Source organism: Lipophrys pholis (genome assembly GCF_963383615.2).
Source record: "Lipophrys pholis genome assembly, chromosome: 11".
Classification (NCBI taxonomy): Eukaryota; Metazoa; Chordata; class Actinopteri; order Blenniiformes; family Blenniidae; genus Lipophrys; species Lipophrys pholis.
This window is the reverse complement of record NC_137631.1, coordinates 4,367,918-4,391,703: the sequence shown is the minus strand read 5'-3', so window position 1 is coordinate 4,391,703 and position 23,786 is coordinate 4,367,918. Positions and strand designations below refer to the sequence as shown.

At 41.2% G+C, this 23,786-nt stretch overlaps 2 protein-coding genes across 5 annotated transcripts in view; both read left to right on the top strand.

Moving 5' to 3' along the window:
- The first annotated feature begins 1,645 nt into the window (after positions 1-1,645).
- Positions 1,646-6,633, top strand: LOC308117020 (uncharacterized protein). The gene is made up of 3 exons (XM_080475609.1): positions 1,646-1,915; positions 3,148-3,444; positions 5,422-6,633. Exons 1-3 carry the CDS (start codon positions 1,744-1,746, stop codon positions 6,525-6,527), a joined length of 1,575 nt encoding a protein of 524 aa, XP_080331735.1. The 5' UTR covers positions 1,646-1,743; the 3' UTR covers positions 6,528-6,633.
- A 3,872-nt stretch (positions 6,634-10,505) lies between these two features.
- immp2l (inner mitochondrial membrane peptidase subunit 2) overlaps positions 10,506-23,786 on the top strand; it is a 39,480-nt gene continuing 26,199 nt past the window's right edge. For 2 of the 4 annotated variants that reach the window (XM_080475653.1, XM_080475652.1), the window contains exons 1-3: positions 10,506-10,549; positions 17,126-17,267; positions 19,358-19,461. In XM_080475653.1, the coding sequence (XP_080331779.1) occupies positions 17,133-17,267; positions 19,358-19,461 (239 nt within the window). In that variant the 5' untranslated portion in view covers positions 10,506-10,549; positions 17,126-17,132. Of the gene's footprint in view, positions 10,739-17,125; positions 17,268-19,357; positions 19,462-23,786 lie in introns of all 4 variants that reach the window. The other 2 variants (XM_080475655.1, XM_080475654.1) reach the window with 2 other exon arrangements.

Below are 23,786 nucleotides of genomic sequence, written 5' to 3'. Positions count from 1 at the left end.
TAAGTCTGTATACAAGTATTCAACGTCATTGTGCAAAACAAACATGAAGTTGTTGATCTTATTGACTGTTTATCTTCCAGTGTGAACGTGTGTGAAACTCCTGAAGACTGTCAAACCCCTGAAGACAATCCAACCCCTGAAGACTGTCCAGTCCCTGGAAACTGTCCAGCTCCTGAAGACTGTCCAGCCCCTAAAGACGGTCACTTCACTAAAGTAAAGAAGAGGATCCACACTTGTTGGAGGAATGTCAAGAAGGCGTTTTCTTGCTGCCTCCATCCTGAAGTTGAGGAATAAGGCTGTTTGATGTTGATGGCTTCCTTCTATCTCGTGAAAACGTTCGTAATAAATACAACCTTAATGTCAGTCCAAATCTATAATAAAAGCTATTCCAAAATTAATTCTATCTTCTACACGTGATGTTTCAAATACTCAAACAGCACTCCTGACCTGCCTGAACTGACATTTGGTGAAAACGACTTTAGGAAAAAAGTAATAAGTTTATCAGAAATCTTGTCAATCAGATCTCAAATCCAATAATCATATATACAAATTCGATATCCCAACACTTTTCAAAGACTTCTATTACCAAATTACAATCCCATTATTTAAAATTTCCTGTTCCCCCTAAAGTGAAAGAAATCCATTTTAAGATATTGAGTGGACTCTACCCATCTAGTGCTCTGCTGAGGCAAAGATTTGGTTTGGAAACAAATAATTATATTTTTTTTGTTGTGAATAAGAACATCTATTCTTCTACTGTACATTCTCACAAGCTCTGTGGTCTGATATTCATGACTGGCTTTCCACTAAAGTCCCTCTGCTGAATGATTTTTTCAGGAAAGGACATTATTTTTGGTCTTATAATGGAAAACTCACACCATGACTTCCTTATGAACAATATTAATATACTTTGTCAATTTTTTATACACAAAGGAAAATACTCGAAAGTCAAAGCTAATTTTAATGCCTTTCACAACTCATTCTTACAATACTTTAAATCCCTCAAAATGCTAAAAAATAATAAAGCCAAAAACTTGTAAAACATGATTGAAGAATTTACACTGACAGAACAACCACAGCCCCCTTATAAATCTGTACTCTACTTTACCAATGATTTTCCCACTTTAAAAGTCCCTGTCTATGTATAATTCATTAATTTTATATTTTTCCTATTTTGTGTCTTGCGTGCTCATTTGTGTGTCCATTTTGTTCTTCTGTATAAAGAATGAACTTGTAGTTTTGACTTAGATATTGTATCCTAAATATTGTTATATTGTTCATTGTATATGACATTCAAGTGCCTTATATGTATATATTCTGCACTTTTGTTCAATTGAAAAAAAAAAAAAAAAAGAAAGAAACTTTGGATGACTCCATTTTGATGAACTTTGACCCGGAAACAAAGGTTCAGGGGTTGGGTTTTTTTTACTTCAGTTTTTTTTGTTGTTGTTTTTTTGCTTTCCCTGGCTTTTCGAGATGCCGGAAAAGTTTTTTTATTCCTTTATAATTTTTTGTTGCATCATCCAATTTAAAAAATAAATTAAAAAAAGCCCCCGCCCCCTATCACATCCGGAAGTCGCAGGAGTTCACACACTGGGCGGTAGCATGGATGGACGGTGGATGCGAGCTGCTGTTAAACCTTAAAGAAAAGAAGGAGAAGCGTTTGGCGGCTGTTCGGAGCTTGTTGGACTCCGCAGTGTCCTCGAGTCTCACGGAGGAAATATTTCATCTCCTGCAGAAACAATGACGTCACTTCAGTCTTTGAAGGAGTTTATCATCGAGCGACTCACTGCTGCTGCCGGAGAAATATTCAACATGTTCGAGCAAACTGTCGTCCGGTACGAGGAGGAGATGGACTGTCAACGCAGATTCTTGGAAATCAGCGGGAAACCTCAAGTCGAGTTCCACAGAACAGGTATGGAAAAGTCAGAATGAAGACATGAATGTGAGTCGTGGACGATCGTTGCTTTTCCTTTGAAGCTCGCAGACAGAAATGAGGCTGCGGCTGCAGTTCTGGTTCAGAGTGAAACAACAGGAGTGATTGTTAGTCAGAAACCTTCGTCATTAAACGGAGCATCTGTATCACAAACAGAGGAAACTGGTTTGTGCTGTTAGAAGTGATTTATTGACACAGTCTGAGCTAATATGCTAACATGGCTTGTGCAGTGTTTCTGGTGTGCGCCTTCAGATGACGTGGCACATTATGATTGGCTGTGACGACGTAACATATTAGTGGCGGCAAGCTTATGCCGTCACAGTGTAAATAAAGTAAGGAAGCTCAAGATAGCGTTCGACTTTAGGTTTTCCCTTCTTTGTTTGTTTGTTTGTTTCTCTCTTGTAGAGCGGTGTGAACTAACAAAGAGCTATGGAACCAGCAGACGGCGTAATTGCAACATTCACAGATGCAAACTCCCGTTAAACTCAAAAGAAGTTTGCTTCATGGAACGCAAAACATTTTTTTGAAACCTTTATTTATGAAACAACAAACAATACAATTACAAACTCTTGTAGAGGAAAGATAATCTCAGCATTCAACATTTTTAAGGAACATGCTGGGGGCCATTAACAAAGTCATCCTCAATAATGAATCAATCATCGTTTAAATCGAAATCAAAGCAAATGAAACTTGTCAATGTCTACAAAAGAAAAACACATAACAAGAATTTGGATAGCTGATGATACATTTTTCTTGCTATTTTACACTCCGTCAATTTCTGCAGTGCTGAAAAATACAATTTAAATTCATTAATAAAACAGGAAATGGTGGTTTCTTATTTTTCCTTTTGGAACAGTGGATGTGATATTTTGCCAAAAGAATCACTATATTTGTAATGTCCGAAGTCGCTGGGTTTAAATAAGATATCTAAAACAAAACATGGCCATGTATTGAACATGCATGCCTCCTGACGAGACAATGAAACATGACCTGAGATTTTTATCTGCATCAAACCAGAACACACTAACACATCCAGATAGTTTTCTCCTTTACTCTTTAAACCCCACAGCTACTGTCAGTTTTATTGAAATAAGCAGACTTTTTATTTCTAAATGGTTCTATTTTAAATGCAGCCTGTCCTGTCTCATCCATCCTTCACTGTAAAATATTCACATCATCACATCAGTGACTTTTGTCTTGTTTCCCTCCAGAGAGTCCACAGCAACACATTGGTCACCAGAAGACGAGCTCCAGTCTGGAGCAGGAGGAACATGAAGCTCCACACATTAAAGACGAGGAGGATCTTGTTGAAGTGACTGTCACTGATGGTGAACGTGACGATTCCCACCACTCTGTGAGAGACTGGACCACCCAGCGACTAACTGCTGCTGCCGGAGAAATCTTTACCGCGTTTGAACAAACTCTCATCCAGTATGAGGAGGAGATTGATCGCCAGCGCAGACTGCTGGAAAACATCTGGAAATCTCAAATGAAGCTCCACAGAACAGGTATGGAAACGTCTGAATGGACACATGAATGCGAGTGGTGGAAGATCTCCGTCATTATGACCGTTTGGTTTATCTACCGCTGACAGAAGCGGGATTTGTGTCGGTTAAGTTTTTAGTATCTTTAATCGCCTTTATTCAGCAGACTGGTAACTCCAGATACACTCAGCCTTCTTCTCCATTCTCTACTTCAACGTAACAGCACAGCATTTAGAAAACACAGCATCTGCCTTTTTCCCCAAGGAAATATTGTATGTGGAATTTACCAACAAGAAAAGGTTTATTAGGTTTCGAGCACTGAAAGTGCAGGAGGACCCTATTAGATTTTCTCGGATTATTAGAGTCCGGGCACTGACGGAGCATAGGACCCTATTGACACCGTAGGAATTATAAAGCCGCGGTCCCGTCGCATTTTTTGTGCCGGGGTGGGACAGGTTTTCACGTGGTCCCACTAAAAAAGTTGTGGATGTTATAGAAAAAAACACAACCACCGTCTACGATTTGACGTCACCCCTCCATTGAGGTCGCTAGCACTGAGGAACGGATCTGTGAGGAGGAGCGACAACGCAGCCGTCTTCTGATTGGTAGTGAAGATCGTCATTCTCGACTTGCCTCCCGTAGTTGTTTCCATACACCACTTTGCGCTCACGGGTTGTTTTGGTTTATTGAAGCATCACCGCGTGACACAACATTGAGGTGCAGACGCTCCTCTCAGTGACAGGAGAGGAGGAGATTCAGCAGGAGCTGGACGCTGCTGTTTACAATGAGAAAGTTTGTGCTGTGTCACAGAGAACGAAGCTCAAGGCTTTACTCGGACGGCCGCTTCCGCATTCTTCGCCTGTCCCAGTGTCGTTCACAACCCCGCCTACATTTTAACCATACTGTCTGCGGTGGGGCCGCACGACAGAGTTGGACCTGGGTGCGTTTTGCTGTACCATACCCTCCTGCCCCACCCCAGCACGTACTGTGCGGTGGGTCCACGCTTTAGGGTCCGAGTACTAACCGTGCATAGGACCCTATTGAAGCTGTAGGGATTACTGTTATTATTATTATTATTTTTCAGTCCGAGCTGACACATTTTTGAGGGCCTTAACATACATAACATTTTGTGAAACTTGGCACACTTGTCTGGCCAGCAATTTGGTAATTTGGGAGAGTTACACATGTGACTTGCGAAATGGCTCAACGGCGCCACCTCCAAAATTGGAAAAAGATTGCCCCAGAATCCTGTTTCACTGAGAGCTATGAAAATCGGCACACATATGTAACAGGCCAAGACGAACAAAAGACTCTCTTACTGCCATACCAAACACTCAACAGGAAGTTGTATATTTGGAGGAAACTCATCCCAGGACGAAACTCCAATTTACTTCAACTTGGGCTTTTTTGATAGAAAAGAGTTTGAAGAGAAAAAGTTATCAAAATCTCTCACAAACGTAAACGGCGTAACTTCACACATTGCATGAGATCCACGTCTGATCACAGTCAAGACAGTCACAACCATTGGGAATAACGTATTTGCATTAGCATAGGGCTAGCGTTAGCATGCAGGATAATAAGCATATGCACTACTTAGCTACACTACACAACTCTAATTAGCATACTTGTAGCATGACAGTCCATATCTCATCACTGTCAACAGACACAACCATTGGGCATAGCGCCACCTGCTGGAAACAGGAAGTGGAGAGATGTGCAGAAAACCTCATCATGCGACACATTCCAATCTGCGTGGGGGTGCGAGGACCCAGTCAACGCTGCTTGCACCTTTTAATTTAAATAATCGTAAATCCACCAGCTGTTTAGCAGCTCAATGTGCACATCATGAAATAATGTAACGACCACACTTTTTTTATTTATTTTTTTAAATTTAAATGAAAGTTTGAAAGTCCGCTTGAGTCCCAGATTATTTTTTTTTTAAGCTTCAACCATAGAAGTAATGTAACTAACTTTTAATCTTGTGCTTTTTTGTCTCTCCAGAGCTCCCACGGCACCATGACTGCACGGAGGAGCAGCTCTTGAATCAACCACAACCTCCACAGATTAAAGAGGAACCAGAAGAAGTAGAAGAACCTCCACAGATTAAAGAGGAACCAGAAGAACCAGAACCTCCACAGATTGAGGAGCATGAGGAACTCGGTACCAGCCAGGAGGGAGAGCAGCTTCTACTGAAGGTTGAAAGTGGTTCCTTTAGGGTTCCCTCTAGTGAGGAGCAAAGTTCCCTGAGTGAACAAGAAGAAGTACCGGACACTGAGCAGCTCCTCTCTCATGACTCTGAAGTCCACCATGTGACAAAACATATCGACTCAGAATCAACTAGAAATGTGGAGCTGAAAGAAATCACCATAGTTCTTGGTGACCGTGTGGACGAGGTTCCTGAGTCAGAGACACAGGCTGAAGGTGAAAAGCTTCTTTGTGAGGAAACATGTGGGAAAAATGTCTGTAAAAAACCTAAATTAGGTCAAAACTTAAGAACTTTCACCGAGAAGAAGAAAATAATTTGTGAAACGTGTGGGAAAAGTTTCAGTTTTCAGAGTCATTTGTTGGTCCACAAGAGAACTCACACAGGTGAGAAGCCGTACTCTTGTGAAACATGTGAAAAAAGTTTTGATGTACAGAGTCATTTGTTGCGCCACATGAGAACTCACACAGGTGAGAAGCCGTACTCTTGTGAAACATGTGGGAAAAGCTTCAGTGCACAGAGTAATTTGTTGGTCCACATGAGAACTCACACAGGTGAGAAGCCGTATTCTTGTGAAACATGTGGGAAAAGTTTCAGTGTACAGAGCAATTTGTTGGTCCACAAGAGAACTCACACAGGTGAGAAGCCGTATTCTTGTGAAACATGTGGGAAAAGTTTTAGTGTACAGAGTCATTTGTTGGTCCACAAGAGAACTCACACAGGTGAAAAGCTGTATTTTTGTGAAACATGTGGGAAAAGTTTTAGTCAACGGAGTAGTTTGCTGGTCCACAAGAGAACTCACACAGGTGAGAAGCCGTATTCTTGTGAAACATGTGGGAAAAGTTTCAGTCAACGTGGTAAATTGCTGCGCCACGTGAAAACTCACAAAGAGGTGAAGTCATGAAGGACTCTGGGAAATCTAATTCAGGAAGTCCAGTTTGAGCCCGAAATCAAGTGAGAAGGTTAAATTATGTGTTTTCCATTTGTGTTGGAAATAAAATGTTGATATGAATCTGATTGTTTGTTTAATATTGAACATAAATGAGTCTTTGCTTGACTTTTCACAGTTTTTATGCTCCATTGGAAAAAAATACTTTTTGCTTACATATAATATTAATCAAAGATTTTATTGCCAGGTACTGTAGAAACTGTACATTTCCAGTACAAGGAATTTCTCTTGGTGTAACGGTGCAAAACACAAAACAACGAACTTTAAATATGCAAGCAGCCTTGTTCGGGACCTCACACTCTCGCCTCTGGCCCGTCAGGGTCTGCCCAATTATGGCCTCTGACCCCTTTTAAATATTGATTCAAATATACATTTTGAATGTTTTAACATAAACGGACATTTATTTTAAAAAATGTGTGGGGATTTTACTTTGAAAGCCCACTAAATGACCTGAACTAATCCCCAATTATCAGTCTTTGTTGTGATTTTTAATAAACAAGGACTTTTACTTTGAAGGAGTTTGGGGCTTTTATCTTGAATGCCAGCTCACCCCTAGCTAACAATGTAGCATCAATTTCTAAGATTTTTAATGGAATTTAAACAACGAAGGACTTTAATTTTGAAAAAAATGTGGGGCTTTTATTTTGAAAACCAGATCACCCCCTAGCCTAGCTAAACTTAATACTACTTAATATCCAATTTGAAGGTTTGCATTGTCATAAAACACAGACTTTTATTTTGAAGGAGTTTGAGGCTTTGACATGTGAACAAGTCCACAAATCGCTTGTAAGCATGTTGGCTATTCCACTAACCACATGTTAGCTTGTCCACAAATCACCCATTAGCATGATAGCAAGTCCACAAACCATACATTAGCATGTTAACTAGTCTGCAAACTGAATATTAGCATGTTAGCTTGTTTATGTCACACACATTAGCATGTTAGCTAGTCCACAACCACACAATAGCATGTTATCTTGTTTATTTCACACATGATAGCATGTTAGCTAGTTCACAAACCACACATTAGCATGTTAGCTAGTCCACGAACTCCACATTAGCATGGTAGCTTGTTTATGTGGCACACGATAGCATGTTAGCTGGTTCAAACCCCACACTTTAGCATGTTGGCTCGTCCACAAGCCACACATTAGCATGTTAGCTAGTTTATGTAGCATATGATAGCATGTTTGCTCATAAACAAGGACTTTCATGGTATTGCGCAATCCTGGGTGTGAATGATGCAACAGTGTTGTGACCACCTGCAGTTAGTGATGTCTACAGAGTGGGAGAGGATGGATTTTATCTACATATTTTGAAAATAACTCCTCAGAATCCAGTTTTCATACAATTTTTTTCATAAAATTATCATTTCTTGAGAGGAAAATTTGTTGTCTTTCAGCCTGTGTGGGTTTGGAAGCAGTCAGACGTAAACGTTAGACACTAGGAGGCGCAGTTTGACACAGACGCATGATGTTGCTCCATCTGAATCAATGATAAATGTGGTTTGAAATTGCAGGAACAAATAACATGACAGCATTGTTCTCTCTCATCAAAAAGGTCATGTTTTATGGAATTTTCCCCCACGTGTGTTACATCGTCTTGTTTGGCAGCTTCTTGTCGTGCTTCTGATCTGGTCGCTTTTTCAATCAGAGTCACAGTTTAGCCACAGTCGCCACTTGTTCGAGGTGTTCCCTCAAGAGAGATGCTTCAGAGTTTTTTTCTTTTCCCCATGTATTTGAAAGAGAGGAGGCAGGCGAGGGGATTAGGCGTTCGGAGAGTTGACGGCTAATAAACTCAAAACCGCTCAAGTAGTCAAAAAGTTGTACACAATCAATTTTTGAGCAGAAGCGTCTGTCATTTAATCCTGTTTTGAAGCCAATACGATGTTCGCCCTAAGAGGAGATAGCATTTGCTTGAGGGCCTTTTTTTGTTGAAAATCTTATTTTGAAAGGCTTTAGGTCAGGGGTAGGAACACCAGATTTTTAGGTCTCGATGAGACAAACAAAGGAGTTTTGGTTTGATCTCCCTATATACATTCCTAGGAGCCGTGGTGGCGGTTTTAGTGTTTCTAGGTGGCTGGTTTAGTATTTCTAGGTGGCGCTGGAGAGCACACTTTGGCACTCTGCGGGTTAATTTTTACATTTTCTTATATTTGTTCGGCAGTCTTGATGAGCGTGCCAAAATTGGTGAGCATTTGAGCAAGTTTAGGGGGTCAAATTTGGGTCTAATGATGCGGCGGAAAAACAAACTATTACTATATTAATAGTAAGAAGAAGAAACATTACAAAAACAATAAGCTTGCATTTGTGCATTTATTTAAAACACTATGTGTATATGACATGTATAAGTGTGTGTGAGAATCCATGGAGAGTGACATCATCTGCAGCAACAAGCGCTCAACCAACAAAGACTCCCTGAAGCAACACGAGTTAGTTTTCATGAACGTTGATTGTTCACACTGCACAAACACATTGAAAACACACACAAAAATTATTTTAATCACCTTTTAATCAAATACCAGGGAGATCCTCCTCTAAGTTGAAATGACTCCTATCTATATTGTCTACAACTGCATTTTTCCAGTCTTGAAATCCTTCATTGAAGAACACTGCAATTGTTTATGTGCTTAATGACATACAGATAGAACCGTAAGCAGAATCCTCTGAAGCTGAAGATGGAAACCAGGATATTTGTCCTCCCACTTCATATTATAGTGTAAATGCTTTTCACCAAACTTTGATTTGGGGTCATTATGGTTAGAACTGCAAATTGTATGCTTAAGAAGAGAGAAATTATTTCTATCTGTTAATGTTTTATTGTTATAGCACTGCTTCTGTCCCCTCCCCTTCCGCCTGCTCTCTTGTTCTATTTAGTTTTATATGCTCTTTCTGTGTTTTCCTGTTTTTTATAAACCACTCCCTCTCTCCTATCTGTCATCCATTCTGCCCTCTTCCATCCTCTTCTTGCCTCTGTTCTTAAACTTTCACCTCTTCTGACAAATAAAAAAACAGATGTTATATTCACTGTTCGTATGTCTGAATTCACTTCAGATTTCACCCACAGTGTAACTGTATGTTTAGTAAAATACCACAAATACTTGGTCTCTCTAACCTTCATCACCTCTCTGCCTTTTCTCCACACTCTTCCTCCCAGAGCTGTTTGGTGCAGCCTCTTCATCGTGTGAATAAAGTAAACAAAGGATCAATGTAAATTCATAAAATCTGGCAGTAAACAAAAGTGAAACTGGTCAGTCTGACCGAAATGGATTAACGCTTGAAACAGAACCATCCCCCGTCTGTTAGCAGACACGACTCACAAAACGATGCACAACAAACAACTTTGTCAATAAGCAGTGCTGACTCGAGCTAAACTGAACAAGCTGGAGAAGAATGATTATGAAATACAATACAGGGAGGAGGCTGTGCTCTTCTTTGTGGACGTTTAGTTTGGCTGCCTTGTGTAGTTGCAGCGCCTCCTATGGTAACCTGGTGGAACTACTCATATAACCACTCAATTCCAAAGCATTGTTTTAACTAGTTTTCTTTTATCGCGTACACATTATCACATACACCTCGACGGCCGCTACGGCCGTGCCCTGATGTACACACCAATAACACAAGCATGTCTTCATATTTATGTTTTTGTGTGCTGTGAGTATATTCAATTCAGTGTAACTATTACAGACTCACACACACACACACACACACACACACACACACACACACACACACACACACACACACACACACACACACACACACACACACAGTTTTTTTACTCAAGTGTATCTTCACCAAAACAATCTTTTTTTTTTAATGTCTACGATGCAGTGAGTTTTGTTCTTGATCTGTCTTTCAGTGTTCAATAAAGTTTTTCAAAAAAAACAAACCCTTAGCGTTTGCCGGTGGGCGGGCTTTAGGACCCGGGAGGCGGCATTAGAGGAGGAGGAGCCGAGGAAGACGGAGCGGCGTCTGGTACGTGTGTGTCTCATTTCGTGCGTGCGCGTGTGTCGTTGTGTGTGTTTGTGTGTGTTCGCGCGCACGAGAAAGAGTGAGTGAGTGAGTGAGTGAGTGAGTGAGTGAGTGAGTGAGTGAGTGAGTGAGTGAGTGAGTGAGTGAGTGAGAGAGAACGTTTTGTGTGTCAGCTGCAGCTGTGGATCTCAGGTGATTGTGTTGTTAGCGTCATACCGAACGTGTGTGTGTGTGTGTGTGTGTGTGTGTGTGTGTGTGTGTGTGTGTGTGTGTGTGTGTGTGTGTGTGTGTGTGTGTGTGTGTGTGTGTGTGTGTGTGTGTGTGTGTGTGTGTGTGTGTGTGTGTGTGTGTGTGTAAGCTAGCTGTTACCACTCTCAGGTCAACATGTGTGACAGCAGGAGCACGTGCAGGGGGCCACTTCACTGAGGAGTGTAGATTGTGATGCAGATTTGTTGTGTCGGTCAGTCTGCATTCTTGAGCTTACGCACGTTTGATTTCCCTTTTAATGGTCATTCACTGAAACACTTTAAAAAGTATTAGTGATGTGAGAGATGACAGCAGTGAGAGGAATATATTTTATTTGCGAGTGCCTTTCAAGAACCTCAAGGTCACTGTCGGAAAACAAAATAACAAGGCAGATAAAATGTAGGTGGAATTAACGGATTAAAAAACAACGTACTCTGTGAGACAGTTGTAGAGTAGGAAGTCTGAACACATGTTTTTAGTTTGGATTTGAAGACGGGAAAGTGGCACTGAGTTCCAGAGCTGGGAAGCAGAATGGCTTGAAGCGCTGCCTCCTCTTGATAGACTCGTAGGTGGACAGAAGGATTGTGTATATATTTTTTTATTGATTGACTGGGAGCCAGTGAAGTTGCTGTAGGATGGTAGGGATGTGGTGGAATGATGGAGTTTGGGTAGTTATGAGGGAACAACTGCTCTGGGTAAAATATTGAACCGTTCAGTTCGCCCTGCACTGTTCAATATGGCCTTATGGCCTTACGGTCTTTGGTTTAGAAAGGAATTTAGCATTAATGCTTTCCAGGTAAGTGTGTGTGTGTGTCCGTGTCCGTGTCCGTGTCCGTGGGCTGAGCCTGCTGCACAAAAGCCCTCCCCGTGAGTCGATGTCCAATCACTTCTGTGGCTCCACCCACTCACCCCCAGTCTCGGCATTTTTGTGAGCGCGGAATAATAGTAGTCCGTCCATTCTTTAAACTTCTTCTTCGCAATAGGTGGCGCTATGACTGTGAAGGAACATTAGCAAATGGATGTGTTTAGAGCCACACTGTGATGATGACAAGTGACGTTTTGTATACGCTGGCCAAATTTCAGGTGTCTAGGGCCCCGTTTACACGAACAACGAATTCCAGTGTATCCGCAAAACTTTCTTCACTTTTTGGGGGGTCCGTTTACACGGCACCAGTTTGCGGATGCGCTGTATCTACAAAGTTTTTAATCCGGCTCCCAAGGTGGAAAGATTCTTTCACGGCACAAATCCCTCCTGCAGAGACTGATGGAGGCGACGGAGCCTGTTACTGCGCATCTCTCCCCCTCCCTCCTGCTCATCCAGTTGTAAACAAACATGGCGGCCGCGTAGTGGTACGACCCGCGGTCCATATTCTAGTTTTATTGTCTATATCAGTCGTTTAATAGTTGAGACTCACCCTGATAGCATCGGATGCATCATCAGTCCATACGGATGTCAGGTTCTCTCCATTTTCTTCACATTTATAGTGTTTTCTTCTCTGCACACACGTCTGTGTAGTTTCATTACAAAATCAAGCAACAGCGCCCTCCAGTGGCCCGGCAGACTAACTACATCGTTGTCTCTGTGTCCGCTGCTGCAGTGTAAACACACTACTTTTTTTTAGCGGATTAGGTGTTGTCATGTGAAACGTTGTCATGTAAACAGGACCTAGGACTTAATGCCTTGGAGGATTGTGTTTCACGCATTTCATGCGTAACGCTAAATGGCTGACTTCCTGTTGGGTTGAGAGTAGGGGTGTCAGGGACGTTTATGTGCTGCATACATCTACCAAATGTCTTGAATGTAGTTGAAACGTGTTGCTCGTGTAGATGTTACAAATGTGAAAACAATGTAGGGGACGCTATGGAGCCATTTTGCCAGAAATGTGCACAAGGACCATAAAATGTAAAACTTTTTGCCACTTATTACGCGTGTACATTTTCACAAGCGTTTGAGGCCGTCCAAAATGCAGCAGTGAGCACAGTAATTCCTTGCATTCTAACAGGGCCTCGCTCAGCTCTGCTCGGGCTCGAACCCTAAATTAATTGCCACAGTCGACACGCGCTCCTGCAAAACATGCAAATTTGGTCATGTTTGCTTTGGGTACAGCCACGGCAGCGGGAGAAACTTTGATAATTATTTCTTTCTGCCTGACTGAATGTTTCCAGAAGACGAAATTTGTCCTGCCTTCTTTCCTCAACCAAAGGCTGCCTTTCTGCTATGTTCTCAATCGCTCACTCCGTATTTTATCGATCCACACACGTCATATGCTTGCTGCAGCTGCATGCATCACAGGTGCATTCAATGTGCTTTTAAAGCGCAGAAGCTTGCATGCACACCATGTCTTCAGGCACATGTTTTTATGATCGTGGGAAGCTGCAATCGAAATAAATTCTGTTGAATTCAACTTCAATTCTATAGTACCACATACAACACCAGGGCTTGACGTTAAGGATTTTGTTTGATACTCTTTTATTTTCTACTTTGACAACGACTTCTGGATTGTGGACACTCGAACGGAGTTACAAAAAATGACCGGCAGGCGGCACTGTGGGGACGCGTTTGTTCTTTGCTGCACTGATTGAATGAATGTTGGCGTGTAAAAAAAGATAGAGTAAACACATGAGTTGGAGATGCAGGGCTTGGCATTAAGGATTTTACTTGCCCGAAGTTTAATGGAAATTTATAAGCTTGGGTAATGTATGAATTCGACCAGTAAATACATTGGAATATGTTTTTGTAATTGTTTTCTGAATAAACTTGAGGTATATTTGACTCCAATTAAAAATGACTAGACAAACATCATAGGATTTCACCCAAATTTTTTTACCATCAACACTTCTTTCCATGAGAGTATCTGTGCAGATTCTGACACAGTACTGAAACATTTAGCCTAGCAGAGTTTATTTACATATTTAATTTATTTACACATTAACAGAGTCATTTCAATTACCTTAGAATAGTTGAAAACAACTGTCTGTATTATGTTCAAGTACTGCATTAATGATTTACAGAGTCCAGTAATGTAGAAGACAAACTGACAAAATGTGGATCCAGTTTGTCACAAAAATATTTTGAAAACAAGTATTGAAGCTCAATTCATGAACATTCAAATGTTCTTATTTCAGGCGTCTGATCGAGGGACAGCTTCAGGAACTTGCTCATCTACACTGCAGTAGGGACGCACCAATACACGTTTATTCACTTCCGATCCCGATACCCAAATTTGTTTATCTGCCGATACGATTCTGACAGCAGAGCTCTGTTTGCTTTGATATTATTATTATCATTATTGTTGACTTTAAATGAGGCTGTAATAAACTCCTCTCTACAGTAAAGTATGAAATGTACTAATGTATACATGTATTCTCCCAAAAGACAAGTTGACATTAGTATCAAGTCAGAAAAGGAAGCAGTACAAAGTATTTTTGATCCAGTTGGACAATGTGGGGGTCTGCGTGACGTCATCGTCTCATAATAAACTAGTTCTAGCTTTAAAACCTCAACACTTCATTAATTGCTTTATTATTAATTATTTAGCAACGCAACACAAACAGCAGTGCTTCCAGCTCTAACACAACACAAATAATTGGGACTATTTTCAGGGAGTTTTGCGTGGAGAAGGACGCAGCTTCACGGAGGTGTGAATCGCCTGCTCCAGCGAAGAAGCTGCTTTTCATTGTTTTGATGTCAGTGCTGTTCTCCTCGGGGAGCTGGAGTTTTGGAACGGTGACGTCTGGCTGCAGAGCGCCGCCTCGCTGTAGAATTGCTTTGCAAACATCCACTTTGCTTTGTTGCTTTGTGGTGTTTTCAGTGTAAAATCCATTCAAACAGTGACACGTTGTCATGAAAGTTGGATAGCACAGTGCTACTACGCTAGCCTCCTAACTGGCTGCAAACTGTGGAACGGATTTCCTGACCCCATACTCTGTACATGTCCACACTTCTATGCACCGTGTACATAATATTTAATATCTATTTCTATTTTATTATATTGTATTTTTATCAGTTTTTTTAGTTTCTGCTATGTGTGCTTTTTTTCTTTTTTACTATCCTGTCTGTTGTACCACTGCAAATTTCTCCACATGTGAGATAAATAAAGGATATCTTATCTTATCTTATTACTTTTCGTCTCATTGAGACCCACCTCCCTTCAGGAAATCCAGTCCACAGTTTGCAGCCAGCGAGCAGAGCAGCAGCAGGGAAACACTTGTGGAATCATTTCAGTAACAGTAAAGCAGACGAGGCTTCATGGATCAGAAATCTCCGATCAATGAATTACGTTTATCGAAACCCGATCCCGGATCGGATCGGCTCCATCCCTAAAAACCACTAGCCCATTCGGGCAAGCTGGGAAGATGATTCACTTGCCCGGGCAAAGCTTTTACTAGCCCCGGACCTTCGGACAGTCCTTAATGTCGAGCCCTGTCCATGTATCATCATTTTTTAAAAACTTCTTTAGTGTTCTCCAGACAATTCAGAGGTGGCGTTCACTTTTTTATTCTCGCAACATATCCATTCCATCTTTTCCTGTGTTGCATCGATCACAAACACTCCATATGCACACATACATATATATAAATCCATATATAAACCTACTGATGATAATACAAGTAATTAAAGTTATATTTTATGAAAATGTATGTAGAAAAAAAATGGATACTTCACACATACTTATAAATATACATTCAAGAAAGAAGTAAAACATATCTAATTCTACCCCTTATCTAATATTCAATCGTCATGGTTTATAATTATCTTTCTGTAGTAAAATATATAGTTTTACATGTATAAATATCTACAGCAAGTACACACACAAATATACATATATAAGAATAAATTTACAGTGTTGAATTCACACCCAGATACATATTCATACAGACAGCGTCCCTCCATAATATACATGTTCACACCCAAGCACCTCCATAAAATATACTAACATTCAACCGTTTACAGTATTAGAGACACTCATATAGATAGTTCTCTGTACCTGTAGATCAGGGGTGCCCAACCTCGGTCTGTCCTGCATCTTTTAGTTCTCTCCCTGCTTCAGCATACCTGAATCTAATGATGATAAGATGAAAAGCCCAATAATGAGCCCTCATTGCAGTCAGTTGTGTTGCAACTGGGAGGAGCTAAACCCTGCAGGACAGGGGCCCTCCAGGACCGAGGTTGGAGACCCCTGCTGTAGATAATGATCAGTCTCAACCCTTAGTTAAAAATAATCTCATGCTTGGACATTATTTCAAGTCTTGACTGAGTTTGTTGCAAATCCTCCCTCCACTGACTGAAGTGCACATCCTCCTCATGTCGTCGGAACACTCCTAGTTCTAAGTCCAGATTCCCCGTCTAGTTATAACCTTCCTCTCTATCAGTAAAATGTTTCTGTACTTGTTTGGTACACACACTTTGAAGCCGGCGACTTTTACAATGATGTGGCTAATTTATGGATTTTTACTGTTAACAAGCTTCATGCCACCAAATTCTATACCGCCTGAACCAGCGCTGTTTTGAGCGCCCCTGCGTCCCCAAAATTTTCCCTAAAAGTGATATTTTGTCTTCCTCGTGATGTGCGGCTTTACTCGGTTTGGTCTAACTCTGGCAGCTGACAGCCATGAGTGATGCATTCAGGTGCATCATGTAACTCTGACTCTGTCTCTCTGTATTCTCTCAAAATGCAACTTGAGGTAAGTATAATGTCAGAAAAGGAAGCAGGACAAACTATTTATGTTCAGTCTGGACAATGTGGGGGTCTGCGTGACGTCATCATCTCATAATAAACAAGTTCTATCTTTAAATCCTCAGAATCACCTTATTAATCCCTGGGCAAATTATTTAGCAACACGGCACAAAGCAATTATTCCAGCACTTATGCAGTTTATGTTTATTGGGACTATTTTCACAGAGTTTTGCGTGCGGTAAGTGGCAGCTTCATGGAGGGCTGAATCACCTCCTGACAGCGTGGAGGAGCTGCTTTTCATTGTTTTGCCGCTGTCGGTGCTGTTCTCCTCGGCGAGCTGGAGTTTTAAAACAGAGACGTCTGGCTGCAGAGCGGCCGCCTCGCTGTACAACGGTTTTGCAAACACTGAACGTTTCCGTCTTGCTTTGTGGTGTTTTGTTAATTTTTGGTCCTTGAATTACGTTGGTTTTGGATACCGATACTGGATCGGATCGGCCCCATCACTTGGCTTCTTCTATTGATTCTATTAATGCCGGCGAGGTGGATCTTTGTGATCTGAATCCATATTGGCTTTCAGAGAGCAGTTTATACTGTATCGTTCAGTTTCCTTTATATTGATATGGTGATGATGCTTTCCTGTTTCTTTTCTGCCCAGCCTCCTGATGGCTCAGCATGGAACAGCGGGGCGACGCTACCTGCGAGCCTTCGTTAGCGGATTCTTCGTTGCGGTCCCCGTCACCGTCACTGTCCTAGATCGGTTCGCCTACGTGGCACGAGTGGAGGGAGCTTCAATGCAGGTAAGAAGCTGCACATCCCCTCAAGAGAAAACCTTCGGAGGCATCTCTGGTCTCAGAGAAAGGAGGGATCTATAGGAGGTCAGAGGTCACATCTCTCTGTGTCTTAATTGATTCCACTGTGCAATCAAAAAAATACTGGAACAAGTCTACAGATGTTCATCATTGTATCTCAACGTGTCTTCTGGAAACCAAAAACAAACACCAAATGTTGTCTATTAGTGAAATGACTGCAGGCTGCTCAGTTTAGACTTTGAACTCCCCTGAAAAACAAACTCTGGATGGCAGCAGATGTTGGTTGAAAGCCTCTTTATACTTTATAATACCTACACAGATGTAGACACTAAAGCGCTCACGAACCATCAGAGATGCAGACTTTTGAGTGGTAATAACAACTGTTACATATTTTCAGTATCTTGCATGTTCCAATACTGTGGCTTGCTAAGTACAACAGACCTGAGATAGTTAAGACTTTTCACCAGTATTTATTATTAACAAAGGACATTCTCACCACCAGGCAGTTTGAACAGGTCGCGGCCGTTCTCCCACTAGCAAAAGGAAGATCTCACATTTACACACACTTTTATAAACAAGAGCCGGACTTCTTCTAGAGACCACTCCCTGTGACCGTTGGCTCACTTCATATCGTCTTTGGCACAATCACAGGGGAGAACTCCTTGCCCCACAGCCGTCCTCCCCTCTTGAAGACGAACTGAAGACTCCAGCTTCAGGTTGAAGTCACTTCCTGGGTCCATGTTGACATAATAAAAGCCAGTGTCTCTGAGAGTCACCGAGACCACATAGTAGCAGACCACGTGGAAGAATTTGTGTGAAAATAGTTCAACACAACCCAGATTAAACCTTTATTCTGTACTCTCGAGAAAGAATCACAAATGTTACTTCACCTGATCACATTCTGTTTCAAATTAGCTTTTGTTTTCCAGAGAAGACAGCGGTGGTGTTTTGCTTTGTGTTATATGCAGCTTCTCATTGGCATGGCACAGATTTAACTGTCACTAGTGTGTTGCACAGTGAACTGTGCTCTCAGACAGTGATTTTATGGAGGTGTTTGTTAGTCTATTCAGTGGCTTCCTGTGGAGTAACTTGGCAGCAAACAATATTCACCTTCACCCTTTTGCAGAGAAACTTCTCTGAAGTCTGTTATGTACTCCAGACGGTGAAAGTTTTGCAATTCTTACAATTTTGTGTTAATTACATTGAGGGGAGTTATTTGGTGTGTATCACAAGCGTATTTATGTGGCTGCTGCGCTTGTGTGTCTCCCCTTGCATTTCCAATTAAACAACATTCTTTGTCTTCTCCTCCATGTGCCATCACCTTCATGTTCTTCGCCTGTGTCTTTCCTCTTCCCCAGTATATGTAACAGTGGGGACTGGCCAGTAGAGGGCGCAAGGGCACTTCCCCCCCCAAACCCTGAAACAGAAAAACTAAATAAGTGAATAAACTGTAATAATGTCTAATATGGCTGCATTAACAAACTAACAATGAGCCCTGAACTGTATGTGCTTCATTCATTGGCCCAAAACTTTGTGACATAATCTTTGAGATTGGTTGGGATACATCAGGATACACAAAAATGTCACCAACACCCAAACGCTCAACCCAACAGGAAGTCCGCCATTGCACGTTAACCGTGAAATTCTCGTGTTGAACTCCTCCTACATGGTAAAGCCACGGGATCTAAAATATGGTCTGTATATACCAACAGGCCTTTCTGATGAGGGCATGGCCTCTGATTTTCCATCCTTCGCCTTCAAACAGGAATTGATGTGTAAATCTGCTTCAATCTGACTGAAGCTTTACATGTGTGATAAAAGTCCCGACCTGCTGAATTCATTTTGTCGTCTTAACTTCATGATATTGTTTCTTTTTAACCACCGTTTTACTAGTGAAAATGTTTTCACCTGACTGACACGCTTCGACTGCCTCTGCATTCTTCCTCACAGCGTCATCTGACGTTTGACGACGTGTCGGCCTTTATCAGGTGACAGGGCTAACAGATCTGTCAAAATCTGTCAGTCCGATGGTTGTGGGCTAAATTCCTCTGACTGTGCCTTTATGTTTTTATTGTCAGCCGTTTCTGAACCCAGAGGGGGTGTTGGAGAGTGACGTCGTTCTGCTGAACCGCTGGAGTGTGAGGAACTACCAAGTTCAGCGAGGAGACATCGTGTCCGTTCTGTGAGTAAAATACCCCATATTTAAATTCCTCAAAAGGCCAAAATCCAACGCAATGTCCCGAAGTGGGTCGGGATCGGCAAACAGTGATGGACAGGATGACAGATGAGGACCTTTAGAAGTCTCCTTAGCTTATTTTATCAGGATCCCCATATCCTGCAGTAGGTACTGCTGCTAATCTACAGTCCAGGTAGATTCCATACCAGATTCCATACCAGATTCCATACCAGTGCATCATCGCAACAAAAAGGAATTAAAAAAAAAAAATGTTTGAATGACTGCATGAATGAATGGTTTATTTCGGTTACAGTTAACAGTACAAAACTTATAATAATAATGTTAATAATACATTGTATTAGTAATGCACTTTAGATTTAAACAATCTCAAAGTGCTACAGAAAAATAGAAAATAAATAAATAAATAAAAAAAAAATTTAATTAAAAATTGTTGAAAGAAAATGTAGGTCAGGGCGATAAAAGTCTGTTAAAGTTTAAAAGGGACACATAAAACATTAAAAAAAAGGCTTATTTTAAAAGATGGGTTTTAGTTTTTGTTTAAAAGATTCAGTGGTTTGTGGAGCCCTCAGGTGTTCCAGAGTTTTGGGGCAACTGAGGAGAAGGCCCGACCACCCATTGTGCAGAGGTCGGTTCTGGGGACTTGGAGGGAGTTTTTGGCTGAAGAGCAGAGTTCTGGGGGATGAAAAGTTCTTGGAGGTAAAGGGGCCGTGGCCGTAGATGCATTGGTGGGTGAGGAGGGAGACCTTGTACTCAATTCTGAGTTGGACAGCGAGCCAGTGAAGGGATTTCAGAATGGGGGTGATGTGGTCGTGTTTTCGGACCCTCATCAGGATCCTGGCTGCGCTGTTCTGGATATACTGCCTGATATACTATGTCTTTGGAGGCTCTTGCCAGAGATCCCAAACTTGAACATTTGTGTATCCTGTTTATAGTACTAAAGCCTTTTCACACACAAAAGGTTTCGATGTAGCTGAAATGGATAGAGGCTGAAGCCAAGGCTTATTTTTGCCTAAACCTTAAAAATCCATAAAGTTACCCTTAACGCCAATAATACAAAAGAAGAGAAAAGAACGGAAAAACTAAACATAACAAAAGTTTACTCAGTTATTCTTCTTAATAATTTCTGAATTCAGTCATTATGTATTGTAACCCCTAAATATTTTCACAATTTTAAGTCATTGCCAAGTCCATTTGTGTGTGTGTGTGTGGTGATTTTAGTATTTTATTATTTTATTGAGTATTGATGTACACATTGTCATAGTTTAAATGACTCCACTCTAATAAAAATGTGTAAACATTATGTTAATCTACTCAGTGGGATGTTAACAGAGGACGAGTTCAAACCACATTATGTTAGGGGTTTATATTACTACTTGAAGTGGCTACTGAATGAATATTTTTATTTTATTTACTGGCCTACATCAATTTAAATACCAAAATTAAAATCATAGTGAGGTGCAATCATAACATAAATGCATATAAGCCTTTTCATTCTGAAGTATGGTTTAATTTTTCATTTTTAGCTGCTTCCAATTCCCCTTTCTCCTGTTGGATTGCGCCTTAATGAAATTCAGATTTTACAGCTATTTATTATTTCTACCTGTATGCTGCCATCTTAAGTTAAATGTTAAGTCAATGGAGTAGATCAAACTTATGCATTGATTCATGCAGCAGTTTTCTCCCAGCCGTCTCGCTCCTCCGCTGCTGCAGCGCCGGGACTTTTACGGCAAAATATCTGTTTTCGGTCTGTTGCCATAGTGACTCGTGGTATCGGGGCTCTATTGATGATGGCTTTTTATTCTGGTTGTGCACACGCTTAACTCAAGGTTCACATACTGAGAGTTGATTGAACTAATTCAGATCAGCTGCTCTGGAACCAGAAACTCAGAGTTTCCCACGTCAGAGTGAGTCGACTCAGAGTTCAGGGAGAGACTCAGAGTTTCTTGAACCTTCTTTCTGGAATAACCCCCCCAAGTTCATTTCTTACCAGGGTAAATCAACCTGGGCCCGGTTGTTCAAAACTGGGTTATTTTAAACACTGGTTAAGCCCTAACCGCCGGTTAAATCCTTAACCCGCCGTTGGTTAACCGACCGTTAAATATGCGTTGTTTAAAACATGGTTAGTCATCCCGTTAGTTAACGTTGCCGTCAAAGTTATCTGTGAGGTTAACAACAGTGGTTAGCGTCCCTGACGTCGCTCCTCCCACTTTTAAGTCTCTGTGCTTCCGTGTTTTGTCTTAAACGTTGTGGTGGAGGCAGCGCAGTGTTTTTATCTGCTCTTTAAAACTACCATAAAACATGACAAACTACCAGGATATTAAAGTGGAACATGAAAACTGAGCTGGATGATCGACGGCATCATGTTGCCTCATCTTTTTTTAATTTGGACCCGAGAGAACGATATAGAAAGTGGACTGAGTGGCCATAGAGAAAAAAAAATAATAACTCGTGGGAACGAGATAATACGTCGTTACCTAAAATTAATAAAGCGAGGGAACAAGATGATTTAATCACTGCCCGCGAGATTCATGAATTGAGAGGTCTGTTTGAGGCTGTGAGACGCTCCACAGTACTTCTTTATAATGAAGCCAGACTTTTGGTTCATCAGTAACTACTAAACAATCTACATACTACTGTAAATGAAAGCTTGGATTTCTTTAGCCATTAAATGAGCCTTTTAATGGCTTCATGTGAAAGAGAACTTTCATTGTCGATCAGTGCGTGTTTGGACAAGGACCATTCAATCAGTCAGCAAGCACAATCCTTTACGGCAGCTGTTACGTCCCTGAGGAGGTTTTGTTTGTCCACGTCAGAGAGCGACTCAAAACCTCTGCTGGGAGTCTTTTCCCATAAAACCTGGCTGGTGGAAGAGATCCTGCTGTTTTGCATCGTTATTTCTTTTTTTTGTTAAAATGTTGAGAAAACATGTTCTCTGTTGTTTGTTAATGATGAAGCTTTCTGTTGAACTTGGTGATGGCACCATCATGACATTCAGGTGTGTTGAAATTACTCTACCACCATATTTAACTTTACTCTGTGTGACATTACATTGTAAAGATGCTAAATTTGCCTTGACTCATCCCATGACCTCATGTGTTCGTTCTGTATTGTGTTTGTTTACTCCTGTCAATGTAAAATTACTCTACCATAAAAGTCTCACTTCTGCACAGAGAATAAACCAATAACACGAAGAAAAGACCATTACCACTCATTTCCGCAAATTTCCAAACCACAGTTGCCCAAATCGATCACACCAAAGTCGATCTCGTTTAAAAACCATCAAACTTTGTTTATGTTTCACTAACTGTCATCGTTGGAAACTTGCCTCAAGGGTTTCTGGGATATGAAAGATGGCATTACTGCAGCTCCAGCGAAAATATCAACATTTGATGGATTCAGCCCCAAAAAAGCCAGACTTTCTCAAATAACGAGTATTCAAGCCACGAGATTAGTCTGAAATGTTGTGAAACTGATCGTTAATCGTTTTCCAGGGTGAATCAAGATCTTGTGAGATCGAGCGAACAAACAGGATCTTATGCACGCGTGGAAAGCAGGACATGGAACTCCGTTTCTGAGATGGATACTTGTTGTATTTATTTGCCAGTTAGTTTTATGTACAGCTTTGTGCTAGACCCACTCTGCATAAGCACGCTCTCTCTCTCAGGCACACTGGTCAAGCAAGCAGCGCATCTGTTAAAGGGGCCACGCACACAATGATTTCTAACAGTATGTGTGCCATAAAAAAAAACTAATTTTGAATGTCAGTACATCACAATGTAGGAATGTTGTTCAAATAACATCTGTGGAAAAAAAATAAATGTGTGTATTGGCCTAAGTACTCGGTATCGGTGAGTACTCAAATGCAAGTACTCCTACACTTCTTGTTTTGGTCAAAAGTGGTATCGGTGCATCCCTAGTTTAAAGGTTTGTGTGCATAAAGACGTGTGGAAGCTGATCAGTTAACTGGGTTTACTAAGACTCAGTGAGCTCACATTTACCTGATTGAATATGAGACAATGAACGTTTCTACCAGAAGCCACAGATGCTGACAGGAGTGTATGCTAATAGATTGAGGTACGACATGTAACAGGTTTTACAAGCGTGGAAAGTTATTGCATTCTTTATGATTCTGTCTGCATGTTTGAAAGGAGGATGGAAAGTCAGCTCAAGCTTTAGCTGCTGTTTCCTCGGTTGGCCTCCAGCCAGTTTTATTTTCAAAGTACCAGATTCGCCCTTCGGTTCTGCCATATATTTCCAATGTTGACTGTTGCGCCAGTTGTTTTATTCTCACGGCATTGGCTTTGGGAGCA